Below are 18,645 nucleotides of genomic sequence, written 5' to 3' on the forward strand. Positions count from 1 at the left end.
TGTCAACCCACATCAGCAAACAGTTCCCTATATCCAATACGCAGAGCAAATAGCATTTATTCAACCTCGGAATGAAAAAGCAGTAAGTTACATAGTTTTGATAAGCCAATGTCGTCATTCTGTATCAGTGAAGATCTTGTACTTCACTGAGTCCTGGGAAAATACTATTGTTGTTTTACAATATTCAGCTTGGTAAACAGGGCAGCGAGTGTGAAAGTGTGAAACGATAACAATGAAACACTTATTACTCACTTTATTCACTCCCGTAGACACAGCCACATAATCTATATCTACTTTTCCTCATCAGCTCCCACTTCATAAATGTTCTTAAAAAAATGACACCAAAGCATGCATTTCAACAAATAAAGCATATTTTGTCCTTTGTTGTTGCCTTTCTTGGATTCTCCAGCCTGATACACTGTCCCGCTCTGCTTTTTTCTTAGATTTTGTCTAGAAAAGATAAATGGAAGTGGTTCCCAAAAAGGACAGTGCAAACCACAGGTGGTATGAGAAAATGGAGGATAAAATGATTTGACGCCAACTCCGGCGGTACAAGAAACCTTCCACCTACACTGCTACATCTTGGATGTGTGATTTGGAGTCTATTTTCTCCTCTGATTTTCTGGCTCGCTGTGACCATAAAGCTACAGCTCCATTTGGAACGGAGGCATTGGCGAGGAGGCTGGGAAGCAGGGAGCGAATGGGAGGAGGGGGGTCTGAGTCTGGCTTGGCAGGGTGCTAGAGCAGTTAATTAAAGCTGGTGGGCAGGTATTTCAGGATCAGGAGTGGATATGTTGAGAGGGGCCCCCGGTGGCCTTTGCATGAAGTCATCATGTCATGAGCAATGGCGACTGTGAACACTTGATTGTCCCCGCTGTGTCTCTAAATGCACGACGTGGTCACCTCAGTAGAAATCGCTTGATGCGCCTTGTTGTGGCTGGCACCGGTTTTATGGCACCGATCATTTTTTAGCAGCGAGACATCTGATTAATATGGTGTTAGGATGTCATTCTGCTGGTCAGTATATCGCAGGCTTATTCAGCTAACTGTTACACTCTTTTATGTAACGGACAGAAGCAAGGATTATTGTGATTTGTTTTCCTGTGAACACAGATAATGTTGTCTCTGGCACGTTGAAGGATTATTTAACATTACTATGTGTTAATTTTTATTAGAATGAATGCCTGCATTTATGCAATTTAATTGAAAGATTACCAAAATGAGGAATTTATGCATCAAATTAAGAAAACTGCCAAATATCCAGTGAAAACCTTTTTTTCTTGCTGACATTTCTAGGATTGAATTCATTCATATTTGAACTAATAGAAAACCATGTGTGGTGATGAACAAGAAAGCCACAAAAGAATATCATCCAAAAAATCAGTCATTAATGAATTAATGAATTAACTTCAATTATCCTATCAGCATCTTTAATTTTGTATGAGTAATCAGTAAGTAGCCCATTACTTTCAAATGTTTTGGTGTAATGATGCATCATTCCTAACACTGCAGATAAGTTACATCAGGCTTCAGTCTTAAAAACACAATTGCAGGTCTCGAAAGGTCAGCGATAATCCAGGCTTTGTCGTCAAAATAATTTCATAATAAAATATCTTGTTGAACAGAATCTCTGTTCGTGTATGCTGAGTGTCATTGCCAGCTCTCTGGTGGACTTCATGTTGGCAGGTCGGTACAAATCAAACGGCGAGAGATTTCATCTCCATTGATGGCGCGAACATGACTGGACCCTGCTCACTGTAATTGTCCGCATCATAAACATTGTCGGCCTTTGTCCTTCCTTCATTCATTCATTCATTCATTCATTCCCACACAGAGAAACAGTTGCAGTAAATCAGCAAAACTCCCAGACTGTCACTCATTTACACTCACATGCACTGGCACTCGCCATATGGCTGCATGTCAGACAGCTGCAAGGCGTAGTAGAGTAATGTGGTCAGGGATTGAGCTGCAGAAAATGATGATGAAGACGATGATGTGATAACTCCAGATTGTGTGTGTGTGTGTGTGTGTGTGTGTGTGTGTGTGTGTGTGTGTGTGTGTGTGTGTGTGTGTGTGTGTGTGTGTGTGTGTGTGTGTGTGTGTGTGTGTGTGTGTGTGTGTGTGTGTGTGTGTGTGTGTGTGGTGGAGGGGCACTATGTGTCAGTGTGCAAGGAGGCTTGTTATTCTGTACGTGTGTCCGGATGTCACTCAGCCTTGTGGTGGATACTGAGCTGTCACATCTATCAAACCAGAAAACAGTTCACCATGCATATTCATCATTATGATTACTTCACCCAAAGAGCTGTAATGACTTCACAACATTAACGGCTGAGATGAGGTGATCAACAAAAGCGTTACAGCTTCTTTTTCCTCTGCAATTCTCCCTGAGAACACCCCGTCACTGCCTGGTGCCGAGACGTATTTACTTAGTGAAACTGTCATGCTTTAATAAGGAAAGAGGAATCGTGTGAGCAATGGGTCTTGTAACATATTCAAGGTATGCTTGAATGAAAGTGACCACCAGATGGCAATTACCATGACACATTTCTAAGCTGCTTACGCTCAGTGAAAGCAGCCTCTGATTAAATGGAAAACCGGCTGATGGAGGAAATTCTGTGGTTCATTTAGGATGTGAAACTAAATATTGTGTTGACTCTTTTATTTTTTTTCTCCCTAGAACAGCTTGTGCTCCTAACCTAGTTTAACTGACTTGAGCATATACAAGAGATTAAGAAATGGTGCACCTGATATGTAAGCACATCACATTTTCATATTTCTTGGTAAGGTGGATGATACATCGGTGAGAATTTAATTTGAACGGTAGCCACGTGTCTCCAGCAGTTAACTTTTGTTATGAATGTAAAGAATGCTTTTTCTCAAACGCTGGGAAACTTAAGTGGACATGAAGCTCCAGTTTTTCATTAGTGAGCTTGGCCTGGGGAAGCTTTGACTATTTCTCTGTATTTTTGTTTTGCATTAAGTCATTATGCGTCAGTGACTCATGGCACTCCAATAACTTGTATTCCATTTGTGAAAAGTTTCAACTTCTGAATATACTTGTATCACTGCATCAGGAAGTTAAGAACAGTGCCCTCCCAAATAAAGTACAAGTTTGGATGTTTTCCATGTAGATTAGTTTCTCCAGACGCTCTGATTCTCTCCCGCAGTCCAAGACGATTGATTTTCTGACTCCAAATATGTGGATGTGTCTGTGTTTGCCCTCTGCTGGATCTGTTCAGGGTGTTCAAGGCCTTCGCCCAAGCCATCTTCATATGAAAATGACAAAAGAAAAAGCAGCATATGGCAATTAAAAAAAATCCATGAATATGTTGAGATCTCAGGTGGATGCTAAATCATAAAGTTAATGAGGTTCATGAAAGCTCTTGTGTAAGATAAGGAAATAATGATCATGTTCAGAGGACCCCAAGGTAAACGAATCAATTCTATACACGATTTCTGCCATACACTTACTTGTTCCTTTTCGGGAAACCATGTTGACAGATGTCCTCTAAAGTTGTCATTGCTGACCTCGACAGGTGAAATTCCCTGTCAACGAGGTTCTATAATAACACTTTAAAAAGAATCCAGCTGATTCTAAATGCTGCAGCTTGGAACAAGCCACAGGAAAAGTGTTTATCCCATTTTGATTTCTGTTCAATGGCTTCCTGGTGATTCTAAAATAGAATTCAAAACTTTAAAGTTCAAACTTCATCACGTCTTAAAAAGCTGTGGGATTGCAGCTATGTGGTTATATTTCAAGCAAGCGCAGCGCTCCACCATGTAAACAAAACAGATATAAGTTGAACTGAATTGAATAAATCCGTAAATAAGTATTTACTCAGAAACATTTGACATCTTTCTCAGAGAATTACATTTTTTTTTTTTTCATTTCACATGTTGCATGTAATACATTTGCACAAATACAGTTAATTAAAAAAAAGAAAGAAAACACCACAGATACTTTGTGTATCCAGAGCATCATTCAATACAACTGCCGTTTCACATGTTGCACACATTAATAATTGTTTTGAATAACATTTTATAACAGTAAGTTGCAAAAAAAAAAAAAACGTAGCCAAAGTTTGAATTTTTTTTGTCCAATGGTGGTTCATTCTGTGTAAATCTACAGCAGGCAACTCTGGTCAAATGCTTCACTTTAATTATAGGAGATATTTAACTTCACTGAAGTTGCAATAAAAGAAAGAAGAGTGGATCACATGCAAAACTCACTCGCCCCTTGTTGAATCTGTGAGAGGGGGGCTCTGTACAAAACAGTGAGAAAAGGACAACATGACCCAAATATCATCATCTTCACAAAGGAAACAATTCAGACCATCGAGTATATTAACGTGGACCTTGTTATACGGCCCTCTAATGGTATTCCCATAAACATGAAGTGTTTATGCTTGTGTTCAATCTAAAATGTTTGGGGAACAAACTGGTATGTACAATGCAATGAGCAGTTATCAAGCCATACATTTAGTATATCTACTGCTCTCAACAAACACTTCAAAATAAGAAAATAACATCTGATTTGCTACAGGAAGAATTGATCATTTTGCTTTTACGTCGATTCCACGTTTTGAGCCTCCCGTCACCACAGAATTGGACAAAGAAGCTGTTGAACATGGATGAGGGGATCCGGATTACCACTGCAGCTTGCTCAGATATATTTAACCATAGAAGAAGAATATAAGCTGCATAATGTCATGTGAAGAAAACAATGCAAGAAAAAAAAAGGAATTGCTGCATATGTTAAGAAATTACTGCTGTAAGTGCAAAACCCAACCAAAATAAACAAATAAATAAATAAACGTGAAATAGCAGGACTTCACGTCTCCAGTCCAAGAGCTGCTTTACAAATCATGTAGCCCCCTCTTGTGGTGAGTTTGTACACTACAGCTGAAGCACTCAAAAGGCGGACTGCGTATTTTTATATATATATATATATATATATATATATATATATATATATATATAAAAGGTACTAAAGGGGGGAAATGAAGAACAGATGTAGTTTTTCAGATGGTTGATTTGAAAGGCACCCAGCCATATGATCCATATCAGTAACAGTGCTTGATTGTGAATGCAACTCTGTGAAAAGCCAGTTGTTCCTTCATCATAACTCCATGAAACCTGATCAAGTCCATCTTTGCACATTTGTAGTAGAAAGGAATTACACGTGTTTTGATCAAAAAGAGACACACTGGATTGAGCAGTATTTAGTGCTTTTAGACATGAATCATTCTGTCCCGTGGAGGACAGTGTTGATATTTGGGCCATCAAGTTGGTTAAGCCACCAAACACTTGGTGCTTTGAGGTGAAAATGCTCCTTCCTTCTATCTTCGAGCAGCTTCTTTGCATTTTCTGGCATTGCACCACAAGACTACGGGACGCAGTTGCTTTTTCAAACGGTAGCTACCCTTCTCTTGCAGGCTATAAACAAAAGGAACACACATTTGTCCCCAAGAGTGTCCAAAGTGTGCGACGATGGCAACTGTTCAAATAAGATTCCCTTAACACCAACAGCCTTTGTGCTGGTCGCCTGCCACGCCGTCACAAAGTCCCTCCTCTTCCTCCAGAGCGGCGAGATCGAGCTCGTCGTTCATGGACATCCGGAGCAGATCAAGGTCCTTTTTATTGGCTGCCAGCACCTGTTCAGCCAGTCGTGTAAAAGTCTACGGAACACACAGTAACAACAGAAAATCCAGATCAAGACATTTTGTTTTAATAACCGAGTACACTGTGATCTCGTTGCCACGTGCACGTAACGCACCATGATCACACATTATCTCACCTCTGTTATGTTGTGGTTGGTAAAGGCACTTGTCTCAAAGAAGTCCATCCCGTAAGCCTTGGCCAGCTGGAGGACGTCAAACAGTAAAAACAGCAGTGTTTCAATGACACTAAAAAGCTTTCTATTCTGAATGAAGAGCACAAATTATCGACCTCCTCTGCAGTACGCTGGGATTGTTCTCTGGCTGTCGGATGCATTGATGTGTTCACAATGCAGCTTTTACGGGACATTATAAAGCACAAGTAGGGAAACCAGTCGACGGTACTTGTTCGTGCTGTCCTTTTAAATCAAATGGTGCATCAGGTGGACGACTACTGCTACTTTTAGGACTACAAAACACATGTGACATAAATTAGATTGAGTGTTTCTCACGCCAAACGTGTAGTAAATAAGGTTATTCTATTCTATTCTATTCTATTCTCTAGACAATCTGACAAGGTCAAAAAGGTTGTTCCTCCTCAAATGGCTTTGAGATTCAAAACTCTTAACAAACCTTAGGCTGCAGCACCCCAGTAGAAAAACACTGCTTGATTTAGTGCAGATTTCCAAGTATTTAGCTGGGCTTTACTAGTATCTCACAGTAGTCGTTCCTCTTTCTTTTTTCCGTGGAGCATCACCAAGACCCCGTCTACATTGTCTGCTTTGCCAAACCTTTCCACTGACAGACTTCCAACCCACCAACGTGTGTCCCACTCTCCAGGTTGGGAATCACTGTCTTAGAGAACTGAGCAACCTTTACCAATCTAGACTTAGAATTTTACAACGTTTCCCAGGGAATAAATAGCAAAGCAGTCAAATATTCCTGTGCAAAGTAGCCGACACAGAGGAGTGACTGTGACCGACCCACCTTGATGCCTTGCTCGGTGGCCACCTGCCTCTTGTCCACCTCGTCGGATTTGTTCCCGACGAGAATTTTCTGGACCTTTTCCGGAGCGTACTGCAGTTTGTCACGAGGATATGAAGGCGATATTTACAGATAAGGAGCGGAGACAGAAAACAAAATGAAAGAGATAAGACGGGAGAGACGGGGGATTCAAATGTCAACGGAGGGAGGGGGGAGACATCACAGGAGGGACAGTATTCAGGAAATGAGACTTAGATTAAAAGAAAGTGGGAAGCGTGCCGAGATCAATAAAGAGTATATTTCAACAGAGCTATAAAGGAGATTAGGCCCATTATGAGTAAATTAATAGGCACAAATCCTCTGGGAAATGACAGTAGGAAGCAGGGCAGACGAAGAAGCTTTATGAAGACTCAAAGCTGATCAAAATAAGGGACGGCAAGAGGAGAAATATCTTCTTTCCGATATTTACAACTGCGGAGTTTAAGATATGATGGAAGATTTTTGAAAAAAAGGGAAAAAGATGAAAGATTAGAAATATAGCCTGTCTGACAGGTCAGCGCATCTGTTTTGGGTTTTTTCTTTTTTAAATCGCATCATGTCGGGCAGCTGTTCTCTTTCAACCAGGGCCCTGTGTGCACAGTCACAGTGGGAAGGAAAAAAAAATAATAATAATAATCTGTTTTCCAGTACGTCTGATTTATCTGCTTCTTAAACCCTCAATCTGAGTGACTCACCTCGTCCACATCACTGGCCCACTTCATAATGTGCTGGAAGGATCGCTCGCTGGTGATATCATACACCAGGAAGATTCCCTAAAGAAGGATGGGCAGAAATATAGGCTCAAAAACAAGAATTATACCCGTCTAATTACTGTTAGAGCCCCCGAGAAAGTCCCTGTTAATGATTCACTGAAACTACAAACATCGAGAATAAAGGAAAAAGTAATGTGGTTCTTAGAAACACAGGCTTGCCACTTGAATACTTGCCAGTAATATCTTTTGCAACCTGTGCCATGGCCTGAATATGAATTGCTCTTTAAAATACAAGAACGACTTTCCCCATTTTATCACGAGCTTGTGGTTAAAATAAAATAAAATTTTCCAGTTTAAGCACTTTGATAGTCTGCAGCAAAGACTAAAAACAGCTAAAGAAGACAAAACAGCTAAAACAGCTGGAATTACTAAAAATGTATAAAATAGAAGAAATAAAAAAATAATAATTTAATTCCCGAAACAGCCAACATGGCACTTGACATGACACTTCAAAAAAATAAAAAATAATAAAAAATTCCAGTGTTGCTAAAACTTTTCAAGCCATTAGGAAACACAAAAATGTTAATACATAAAATAAACATCTAAAATAGTAAAATAATCAAGAAGCAAAGTTTAGGGGGAAATTTGATCAAATTGGCTACAAAAGCATAAAAATAAAATAACCTATATCTAAAACTGGAGCTATGATACGCATCGTCAGTTTTTTTAGTATGTAAAATCATCTTTTCTTTTTTTTTTCCTTATTAATTTCAGATCATATATCTGATAACATGTTTTCGGCTCCGGAAAAAGTTTTATTTGGTGGAAAATCGCAAAAACAGGTTGCAGCCCGAAACCAGCGACAGAGCCGTGGTTTAGCCCCGAGTTATTCTTGCAGCCGTGTCAAATTCAATTTCTGAAGTAAATTAGATTTAAATTAGTCGCGCCTCTCAGTGGTAATAATCTTGCATTAATTAGTGGAAAATCGCAAAATGAGTCAGTGAAGGTTACTTGAGGTCCGCTACCTGTGCTCGTCTGTAGTACTGCTTGGTGATGGTCTGGTACCTTTCCTGGCCAGCAGTGTCCCTGCAGACAGACAGACAGACAGACAGACAGACAGACAGACAGACAGACAGACAGACAGACAGACAGACAGACAGACAGACAGACAGACAGACAGACAGACAGACAGACAGACAGACAGACAGACAGACAGACAGACAGACAGACACACACACACACACACACACACACACACACACACACACACACACACACACACACACACACACACACACACACAGGACAGAAGTCATGATTTGTGAAATGTCTCCCTACAAAGTCACTTTGTTTTCCTTCTACAGTCCAAAAACATGAACTGCTTTGAATGTGACTGGTGACCTGGTCAGGGCGTAACCAGACGAGTCAGCTCGAACTGACTGCAGCCCCCCCACCCTACCCCCCCCACCCGGCCCGAGACCCTGAGTGGATTAAGTGCGATAGAAGACGGATGGAACTTGAGTGCTCCCATAACTTGATAACAAAACACTGTAATTTAGCCTAACATGCTTATGTTACAGTTTGGGCCTTAAGCTAAAGCAGAACCTGATGCTATGAAGTCAGCAATGTCTATTAGCCACTCGATACAACCCCCCCCCCCCCCCCCCCACCCAACCATCAAATCATCTCTGAAATATGGAGTATAATAGCTTTACACTGACAGAAGCCATTTTTAAACTTCTTTACCTACTTCACGCAGGTATAGAAGATGGGCCACGGTTTCCTATATTTTGAGGAAGACTGGTTTAATGCAGAAAAGGTCTTGAGTAAATAGATCCATCCCGACCCATCACCCGAGAGCTTTATTTTCTATCAATAAGACAATGGGCGCAGCCCTCGCTCTCTGTGCGTGATACACTGAGCATTCACCCCACCCACCTCGTGCAGTAACTGTGATATTGTTTTTCAGTCTTGGATTTAAAGAGAAGATAAAGGCAGCATGACCTTAGTGATTGCAAATAGCAGCAGCCTTGAACATCATCTAATTATACAAGCTCACAGTTACGTGACAAGTGGAAGATAAAAACAGGAATCAATAATAAGTGTCATCGTACGAGCTTACCATATCTGTATTCGCACTTTGACCCCATCTATTAGTAGCGTCTTCATTTTGAAGTCAACCCCTGCAAGAGAGAAGAGGTTGTTAGGAGATGCATTCTTACGTCCACAGAGTCGAAAGCCTCAGTGTTCACGGTGACTCTTTTCACTGACTGAAATCAATTAACCCAGCGCGTGTGTTAAAGACCGACAGTATCTGCTTCAGCTCTGTGACACCGCAGAAAGCATTAAAGCCATGAGAGCCACATCGCCCTCGTATAATCAGCGCGTTAGAAGATCGAGCTAATGATCCAGTGGGCCGAGTCCTCCTTTAACTCTTTTCTTCTCCTCATCGATTAGGCGGAAAAAAGGTGAGTTGGTAGCCGAGCACCGCATAACATCACCAAGGAGCAAATGAGAAGAGAGACAGGGGAGCTGTGATGGGGAGGGACAAAGCCAGAAGCCACGCTTCACTCATCTCTGGTCTATTTCAGATGACTGGGTGTCATGCTGTTCATGGAAAATCATGGGCAGAGCCAATCTCATTTCTATCAGGGCTGTGTCCACTTCTCCAGACCAACACACACATATATATATATATACTGAGGGGATTGTGGGTCTCTGTTATATAAATGCAAAAAAGCAAACACTGAATCCAACGACTGATTCAGGAATGTATTCTGGTCAAGATGGGAGAGGAGGAATGTTTAAGTGCTTGCTATGGAAACACAACTGAGGAAACAATGCACCTGCAGGTTGGCACCAGTATAAGGAAGACAGTGAGCATGAATCCACATGTTCTATAAAAAAAAAAAAAAAAAACACTGCTCTCAAATATATAATCAGAAAGTGATTACCGTTAGTCTCTACCTGATCATTTCCTGTTCATTCTATCCAACCATCCTTCAAGACTAATGCATTTAAATCAATAAAGAGCACAGTCTTCTTTACACCAGGCTAATCCCCGGGAAATCAATTACCAGTTCATTCTCATTAACCTGATATTCAGCACCCCCCCCCCCCCCCCCCCCCCCCCCCCCCCCCCCAGTGTCCCACTGGGGGGGGGGCTCCCACTGGAGCCCACCAAGAGAAAGACCCACTGAGTCCAATCGATTCACATAACTGGAATATCTGCCCGCCGCCTGTGCTTCTAATAGCAGAATTTCTGCAGGGTTGATACTCCAGGAGTCTGACGTGAGGAAACAGCTGACACACATGGTGAAGATGGCCGGGCTGATTCTCAGACTGTGCGTTTGGTCAGAAGAAGCTGGAGTCAAGCCACGGCTCCACAGAGACCGAGCGCTCCGTCATGACAGTATGAGGCCTCATTTAAGTGGTAATCCAGCCTTCGCCTGTGTTGGAGAGTATTCAGACCAAGAGTAAGTGAAAGGTCAGCATAACAATAAGAAGCTTTCTCTGCCTGAGGCTTGAGACAGGAGAAAATAAAGAGGGGGGGGGGGGGGTTATTGAAAAAGGCTATCTTCCTGCATTATTGTCTCGTTGAAGGAGCATCGTATTAAACTGGAGCTGAAATTCATTCATGCAAACAGGAAAGATTAAAATATAGACTACAGTTACAGACTAATGGATTCCGTCGCGTTACAACCGAGTCAACAGCTACAGGCTGGACCAAATGTGGAAAATCGGGAAGACGCCAAGTCGTAATAAATGAAAATCGGCAGAAAAATAAAAGCGTATATTTGAAGGGAAATTAAACAAAAGCGTCAGCCTACGCTGTCTGCTGCTCCCAGTTGTTAAACAGCCGCCATCTAACTGCTGTATGTTGTTCCATAACAGTAAAATAAGGTTTGGTTGCACTATTAAGCTCCAATACAAACAATTCAGTACCAAAAGATACAATGGATTGAGAGAAAAATAAATCTCTCTTCAGCTCATAAAGATGTAAAATAAACCAAATAAAGGCAAATCCCAGCTAAAAAGTGACGCGAGTATCTAAGATGAGTCCGACAAGTCAGCAATGTAAAGAAATAAATGTCAGACGGTTGTTGATTAATATGTTATTTTAGTATTATTGCACTTTCTATAAAGCCACCACTCCCTAGAATTAAGCATTGTTTCTGTGAGAGAGACACAGCTAAAAGTGAATTACATCCTTAACTTCCACACATTCAGGCAAAATGCACATTTACGCAGTTTTTCACCTTCCACTGCAGCTTCTGTAGCTGTGAAGATCCTAAACCTCGGCGCAGAGCTTGAAAAGAAGCCACTCCGCTGCTTCTGCCTGGTGCCTTTAGAGATAACTGCCACAATGGGGACAGGAGGGACGTGCACAGTGTGAGAGACAGCAGTTAATTTAACATGGCATGCTGTCACAATCAGCAGTTTGAGTGCCATGTAAAGACTAATAGGTACACACCCAAAATTGACTCCACTAATTACCTGGATGACGACGTCGGACTGTGCAAGATGGATGAGGCGGCGATACGCGTCAGTGTGCTGTGGGTCAGGCTCTGTAATGGATGGACGGACGCTCTGACACCGACACTAATTCACAGGGGGAGGGGGGGGGGGGGGGGGGGGATCCGTCATCCATGACTATTATTACCCGCGGAGGACAGACAACAACTGTCACCGTCTGTTGTCTTTAGGGCACAGAAGGGTGAGGAGGCCAACCTTTTTATTCACTACCATAAAGTTGCCGCGCGCCATCAATCCGCACTGAACGATTAAGCTTTGCGATGCCGACCTGACACAAACAATACAGCTGTAACGCCTTCAGGACGAAGGTCCACAACGGAAGTCTTCAGTATACCGATACCTTAAACCTTGATACTTTATCACGTGTAAGTATCGAGGCTGGCGCGTGAGACGGGGTTGCAGCATTATCATCAATTGTCTGCTTCAAATAAGCGTCGGTGGATGTCCTGAGTAGAGTTAGTTTTCCCTCCCAGTTGACACATGTTTCGTTTGTGTTTTTCCAGGTTTTTTTGGTTTTCTCACACAGTTCCTAAAAAAAAAGCTTCATGTTGTTGATAAGCTCACAACTCAATTAGAGTTACATATTTTCAACTTGTAGCAAGTCTACAAAAGAATGAATCACCGGCCCCAAAGCAGACTTCCATGTGTGCAGAGTTTCTGTAGTCCTACTGTGGGAGTAACTGTGGAACAAACTGCAAAATGAACTATTTCTCTGATGGCTGTACTGATCAATATTTGTTTGTGTCCTATTTTAAATGACCTCTGAGGACTAATTTTTCATGATAGTTTGATATTTTTGTCGAATCATGACACAACAGAAGAAGCGAGAAAATGTACAAATCAACATTTCAACTCGACATTTATATAAATGCCTCCACTTCTTCATCTTTATGAAATGATCATCAAATTAGTCTTGAATTAAGAATAATATAGAAAATCAAAGGGATTTGATTTGCAAAAATGCAATTTTTCTCACACTCGCAAAAAAAAAAAGCAGAAAAAAACCTCAGCATGTGAATTTAAAAAGAAGCAATCTGACTGAACTTTTGGAGGCTGAACCTAATCTGACAGGAGCAGCTCCACTGTGGGACTTGAAGCCGTCTGGTACTCGGGGAAACTGAAATATCTGCAGCTCCGTCACAACGTGAAGAATGAAGATCCCAGGAGGAGCACTGATTTTGAACTTCGCTGTTCATCACTGCGTTGATTGTCCTGTTATACCGCAGGCATAGTTTGTCATTTTTCATATGAATAGATCAAACCTGGAAGAGGGGTCAGGCTGGTTTTAATGTCTTGTGGGGAAACAAAATAAGTGTGTTTCACAATGAGCAAAGAGACAATAAATCAGAAGCACCTCAACCTCTGTGTCAAAAGAGGTTTGTTTTTAGTTTTTTTAGATTCTTCAACTCATAGAAGAAAAAAAACCAACAGGAGCATCTTGGTAGGAACTGTAGTTTATAGTCTCAGATCAGACCCTCATTGTCTGTAGAGAGCTCCAACACCAGGTGGCTTGATAACCTCTTGACAACAGGATAACCATCTGTAGTGGTGTGATTCATGCCTGACCCTCTGGACTAATGAGCTTGTCAAGCAGCGATGAGGCGAGCGGCCGGGCAGGTCTTGACCGTAACAACACTGGGATCACCACCACGAGGACGGCTGCTTATTAAGTTATGATATAGAGCCGGACGGGGCCAATATTTCATGGGAGCGCTGACAGCCGGGCGCACCGACGAGCCCCGATGACGAGGCCGCCGAGGTAACAGCGAGGGCGATTAAATCCAGCCGGTGTGACTGAATGCCGTGACTAAATCATCTCTACCGCCGCACTTCGCCAAATGGATCGTGGGCTCTGGAGCTCGGAACACTGTGACCCGTGAAAATAAAACGGGGATGCCTCGCCGAACATTAGTCATTCAGGTAAGATCAAAACTCCGGCTGCTCCATTTACTTTAGACTTATATTGCTTGAGATGTCTTGAATTGTAGTGAGCCTGCAACCACGGCTTTAAGTCCTTTGCCTTGTTGGACCTACAGCCAAGCGAGGTACTTATTACTCAAGGCTCGAATCACACAAACACCAATTGATCTAATAATGAGGAACAAAAAGGCATTTATAGGCCACAGTGAGCCTAAATCCAAACAAAGACAGATACAGCAGCAAATCTACAGCAAAAAGGTCACGGCAGGCGAAACTACTGTTGATTCATGACTGATATTTATTCATAAGAAAGCCCAGCACATACAAACATTGTGCACAGATGAATACTAAAAAAAAGAAAAGTAAATTCAAGCATACAAAATGTGCAATGTGTCACAATAATGTGACGGGACTGCGGAGATGCACAGAAAATCTCTTTTGAAAGCTCACAAGCACTCCACGAAGACCAGAACACCACGGTGGGCCGTGGGCGCCCGGCTCCGCCTGCGATCTCATCCACAACCACGTGTTTTATTTTCCTCATACGTATACGCCAGTCCCAGTGCGCAGTGACGTCTTTTCTGATCGTGGAGTTTGCAACCAAAAGGCTCCGGAGCTTCGTGTCGCTCATCGGCCATTATTTCCAATCCTCATTTGTTACAAAGCAAACAATCAATCAGAGAGATTTTGAGACTCTCGAATGAAAGAAAGTTGTAATATTTCTTGTCACTTGCTGAAGATGAACGATGTTCGGGGTTTTTTTTGGACGGCAGGCCTTTGTGCGCGAACCGCGGATGAATGAGGACAATAGAATACTCTCAGCTGTGGACACGCTCGTCTGTTTCACTGTCAACAACGGTGGCATGGTTGATACAAGTGAAGAGATTACAAACAAGGACAAGTTTAAAAAGTGATATTTATAAAGTAGATCGCGAAAAGAAATAAATTGCAACAAAAACTACAGTTTGTACAAATTTAGAAGAATCAGTTTAAACGTTTCTTTGGGAGGTTTGATATTTCTTGCAGCTGCAGACGAGTTTTATTTGTTGGGATCGAGGCCAAACATGGCTCCTCTGGTGGGGAAGGTTGCAGAGTTCTGTCCCGTTTGCTTTTCTTGAGTTTCTTGTTTTTTTATTACCTTTGGTTCCAGACGTTGGTCATGGTCGTGCATTTTGAGAGTTTGTTTTTAGCGCTACTATAAAGGACTTCGATTTGTTTGACCGGCGCCGACGTGGCCCGAGATGCTCAGCGTAACACAGCGACGCCTTTTAATCCTGAACCGCTTGGAAGACATGACCTGCCATATCTTGCTGAAGAGACCCGATCACAACCCGGCTTTAAGAGCATGCTTAAAACTATTTGATAGAGCTCTAGCCAGAGCTGCCTCGGATCACTATGGGTCGTCTAGTTAAATTGCTATAGGGTTAGGCTGCAGGAAAAACCTGCTTCATTGCACTTATCTCTGTTTTTCACTCTTCGTGCTTTCATATTTTACTATTACATGTAACTAACTATGTGTCTTCTGTAGCCTATGCTCTCTCTCCCCTCTCGCTCTCTCTCTGATCATTTTCTCTCTACCCGTACGGCAGCCCAGAAAGGCTGCCTCCTCTCTGGTTCTGTAGTTTTACACAAGGGAGTTTTTCGCATATGCTTGCTCGTGTTGTTGGGTTTCTTTTCTTCATAAAAGAGAAAAAAAAAATGTATTTGGCTGTGTATAAATTGAGTTGAACTGAAGCCCTTTAAATAAACCTCTGAGCCGAGAGAGAGAGAGAGAGAGAGAGAGAGAGAGAGAGAGAGAGAGAGAGAGAGAGAGTAACCCTGGATTTATAGATCAATGACTGTCCTTACTAACCATTTTCAGGCAAATTGGGGGGAAATCAAAGCTAAGAATTAAAAGAGAAACAAAAAAAAACCTCTTCTCCCAAGAGTTGAGACGAGTGTAACAGCAAATAAATTAAATAAATACCCGTGAGAGATGATAGTAAACACATTGGTGTAAAGTCTCAGGGTCCGATGGAGCCGTCAGTGTCTGTGGGGTTTTTACTCCTGTGCTGGTTATCCTACAATCTTTATGGGGATTAGAAGGGAGGATCTACGGGTGAGTAGCTTTTGTGATAATTAAGAGCAAAAAGTGAGTGGAAGGGGCCGCGAAGAGACCTGATAAATAATGGAGCAACACCTGAGGGGGACATGGGAGGGGATTTATATCCCCTTGTCACTGTGAGGGGAAATGATTCATTGATCCTCTGCAGTAGAGCACCGATGGTGGTCACTCTTGAGTTTTCTCCTTCCTTCACTTGGCCTTTGCGGACCCCGTTAATCGGGGGACAGGAGTTTTAATCGTTACGGACTCATGAGAGGCTTCCCATTTCAGCTTCCGAAACACCACCTGCTGCCCACCACTAGTCTGCCTTCTATGAATATCTGCACTCCACTGCTGGCAGCTGATTCTCAACACATCCAGCTGCGACGGCGAAACACGAGGCACACGGCAACAAAAGGCACCGAAAAAAGATCACTGCGTTCATCTATTTCCCAGCTGATTTTTCCTGTCAGTGACAAAAAGAAAAGGGTCATAAAGTACGGCATAAGCGTCGCTCTACGGGGTGGATGTTTCCCGCCGAGCTCCATAGGTCTCTGACTGGAAATAGCACGCTGCAAGCTTCCGCAAGCACGTCAGGATATATGGGAACTGTCTGGAGCAGGCGGTATAAGTTCAGTGTCACATGTGGAAGACTTTCAAAATACATCGGGGCACTGACAGGGAGACAAGAAAAGCATCCGCGTGGCTGAATCAAACGACGATCCACTGAATAGATCGTGATGCCAGTGTAGTTTTTGTTGCCCTTTGCATTGTATTTGCAAGACAATCACCCTCTGTGATTCCGGAGCTAAATGCCAGTTTCATGATTCATTGCGTTGACCTTATTTCGGACGAAGCGTCGCCAATGTTTCCGCTGAAAAGTCACCTATCCATCACAGCCAGCACGAAAAGACCTGGAGGATCTTCTGTCTCCTGCCCGCCACAGTAAACGTCTGCACTTCGTCTTCTTCATATCAAAAGCAAATTGCTGCAAACACTGTTATAAAAAAAATAAATAAAAAAAGTAGCTGCTGCCTCACAAAATTGGAGCTGACAGAGAAAATCTGTCTATTAAGTTCATGCACATACACAGAAGAAGACTGCCCAGCTTCCACACCAGAAGAGACTGAGCTGCAGAATGTCGTTAAAAAGAATAAAATAAATTAAAAACTCCATACAGCTCACTGGTACATCCTTATTTCCTTCACCTCAAAACATAAGCACATTATGTTGCCTGTCATGGTCTAAACTCTGAAACCTGACGATGAGGGGAGATATTCTGCAGAACTCGGGCCAGTAGAAAGGATTTCTTGCAGTCTGTCCAGCTTCTGTCTCTCTCAGACAACATGAGAGACATCACCTCTCGAGCAGGTCCTGGGCTGACCTCAGGGCCTCCCAGTAGGAGGTGGAACGTTTACACATTAACTAGAAGGCAATCCAGACTAGTTTGTTCTCCACCTGGATGTAATGAGGAATCGTCACACATCTGACGAGCGCAACAAGCGACTTTTCCAATCCTAACTTTCTTACACGACAGCGAGGACATCATCTGTTTGAATCCGACCGGGCCGGGCCTTTCTGTTTGGAGTTTGCATGTTGTCCCCTGTGTGTGTGTGTGTGTGTGCGTGTGTGTGTGTGTGTGTGTGTGTGTGTGTGTGTGTGTGTGTGTGTGTGTGTGTGTGTGTGTGGGACCCTGCACAGGATAAAGCCATATAGAAGAAGTATGGATGGATAATTATGAGTGTATGTTTTGTGATTTATTTATTTTTTTCGACAGAGATGAATATCACCGGTCATTCAATGTCTGAAACATCTGGAGAACATCCAACAATTGCGGCATGAAAGAAATGAATCATCTTAATAATAATAGGTCATCCCTTTGACGAGCAGCCCCATTGGAGGTTTCCTGACCCAGTTTGGCTGCTATCATGTAAAACACCTCACATCCTCTCTGCAAACATTCTGAATGGGAGCAAGGCTCATGCAATCTGAGTGGAGAGTTGGTAAACTAAGTGAAGGCGCTTTCCCCCTCAGGGCTTCTACCAAACCGATGCAATCACACTGGATTTTACAGTTTCCAGTCTCTTTGTTCCACATGGGGTCATTCTCCGCACTATTAAGCCTTACCACCGCCTTTTAAATCACAGTATTGTCAAACAAGTGCAATTTACATGGGGAAAAAAATGAAATGCAACGCGCACAAAGACAGGATGATATATGCAAACGCCATCAAAATAACACATGAAGGAATATTTCCATAGATGGGAGAGTAAATTCCGACAAAGTGGAGTAAAAATAAATAAATAAATAGAATACATTTTTTTTTATAAAAAAAATTAAAAAAAACACGCAATGTCGGTGCAGAGTCTTACCGATGGTGGAGATGTGAGACGGGTGAAATTCGTTGTCCGTGAATCTGCATAACAAACATGTTTTTCCGACCCCGGAATCTCCAAGAAGCAGGAGTCGGAAGAGCACATCGTACTGCTTGGCCATGGCGCTGCACGGACAGTGGCGAGCGAAAGAACAAGAGGAGGTAACGAGCCCGAGTCGGCTAACTCAGAGATGGATAAACGAGCCCTCCTCTCCCGCAGCCCATGTCTGCTCACACGGCCGGCATTACAAGGTGTGCCTCTTTCTGCCCCAGTGATGCTCCAGCAGCTTCACTACAGCCTCCAGCCTCCGGTGGGTGGGTGCGGCGGAGCGACGTCAA

The 18,645-nt window shown here is 42.6% G+C and overlaps 1 protein-coding gene across 1 annotated transcript; it reads right to left on the reverse strand.

Moving 5' to 3' along the window:
- Window positions 1–5,516: 5,516 nt before the first annotated feature.
- Window positions 5,517–18,428, reverse strand: rab15 (RAB15, member RAS oncogene family; the record flags this gene model as incomplete). Its single annotated transcript, XM_080490518.1, has 7 exons — window positions 5,517–5,678; window positions 5,798–5,863; window positions 6,645–6,734; window positions 7,376–7,453; window positions 8,419–8,479; window positions 9,516–9,576; window positions 18,305–18,428. 7 exons carry the CDS (start codon window positions 18,426–18,428, stop codon window positions 5,517–5,519), a joined length of 642 nt encoding a protein of 213 aa, XP_080346644.1.
- Window positions 18,429–18,645: the final 217 nt, after the last annotated feature.

The sequence above is a fragment of the Lipophrys pholis genome (assembly GCF_963383615.2).
Source record: "Lipophrys pholis genome assembly, chromosome: 21".
NCBI classification, from domain to species: domain Eukaryota; kingdom Metazoa; phylum Chordata; class Actinopteri; order Blenniiformes; family Blenniidae; genus Lipophrys; species Lipophrys pholis.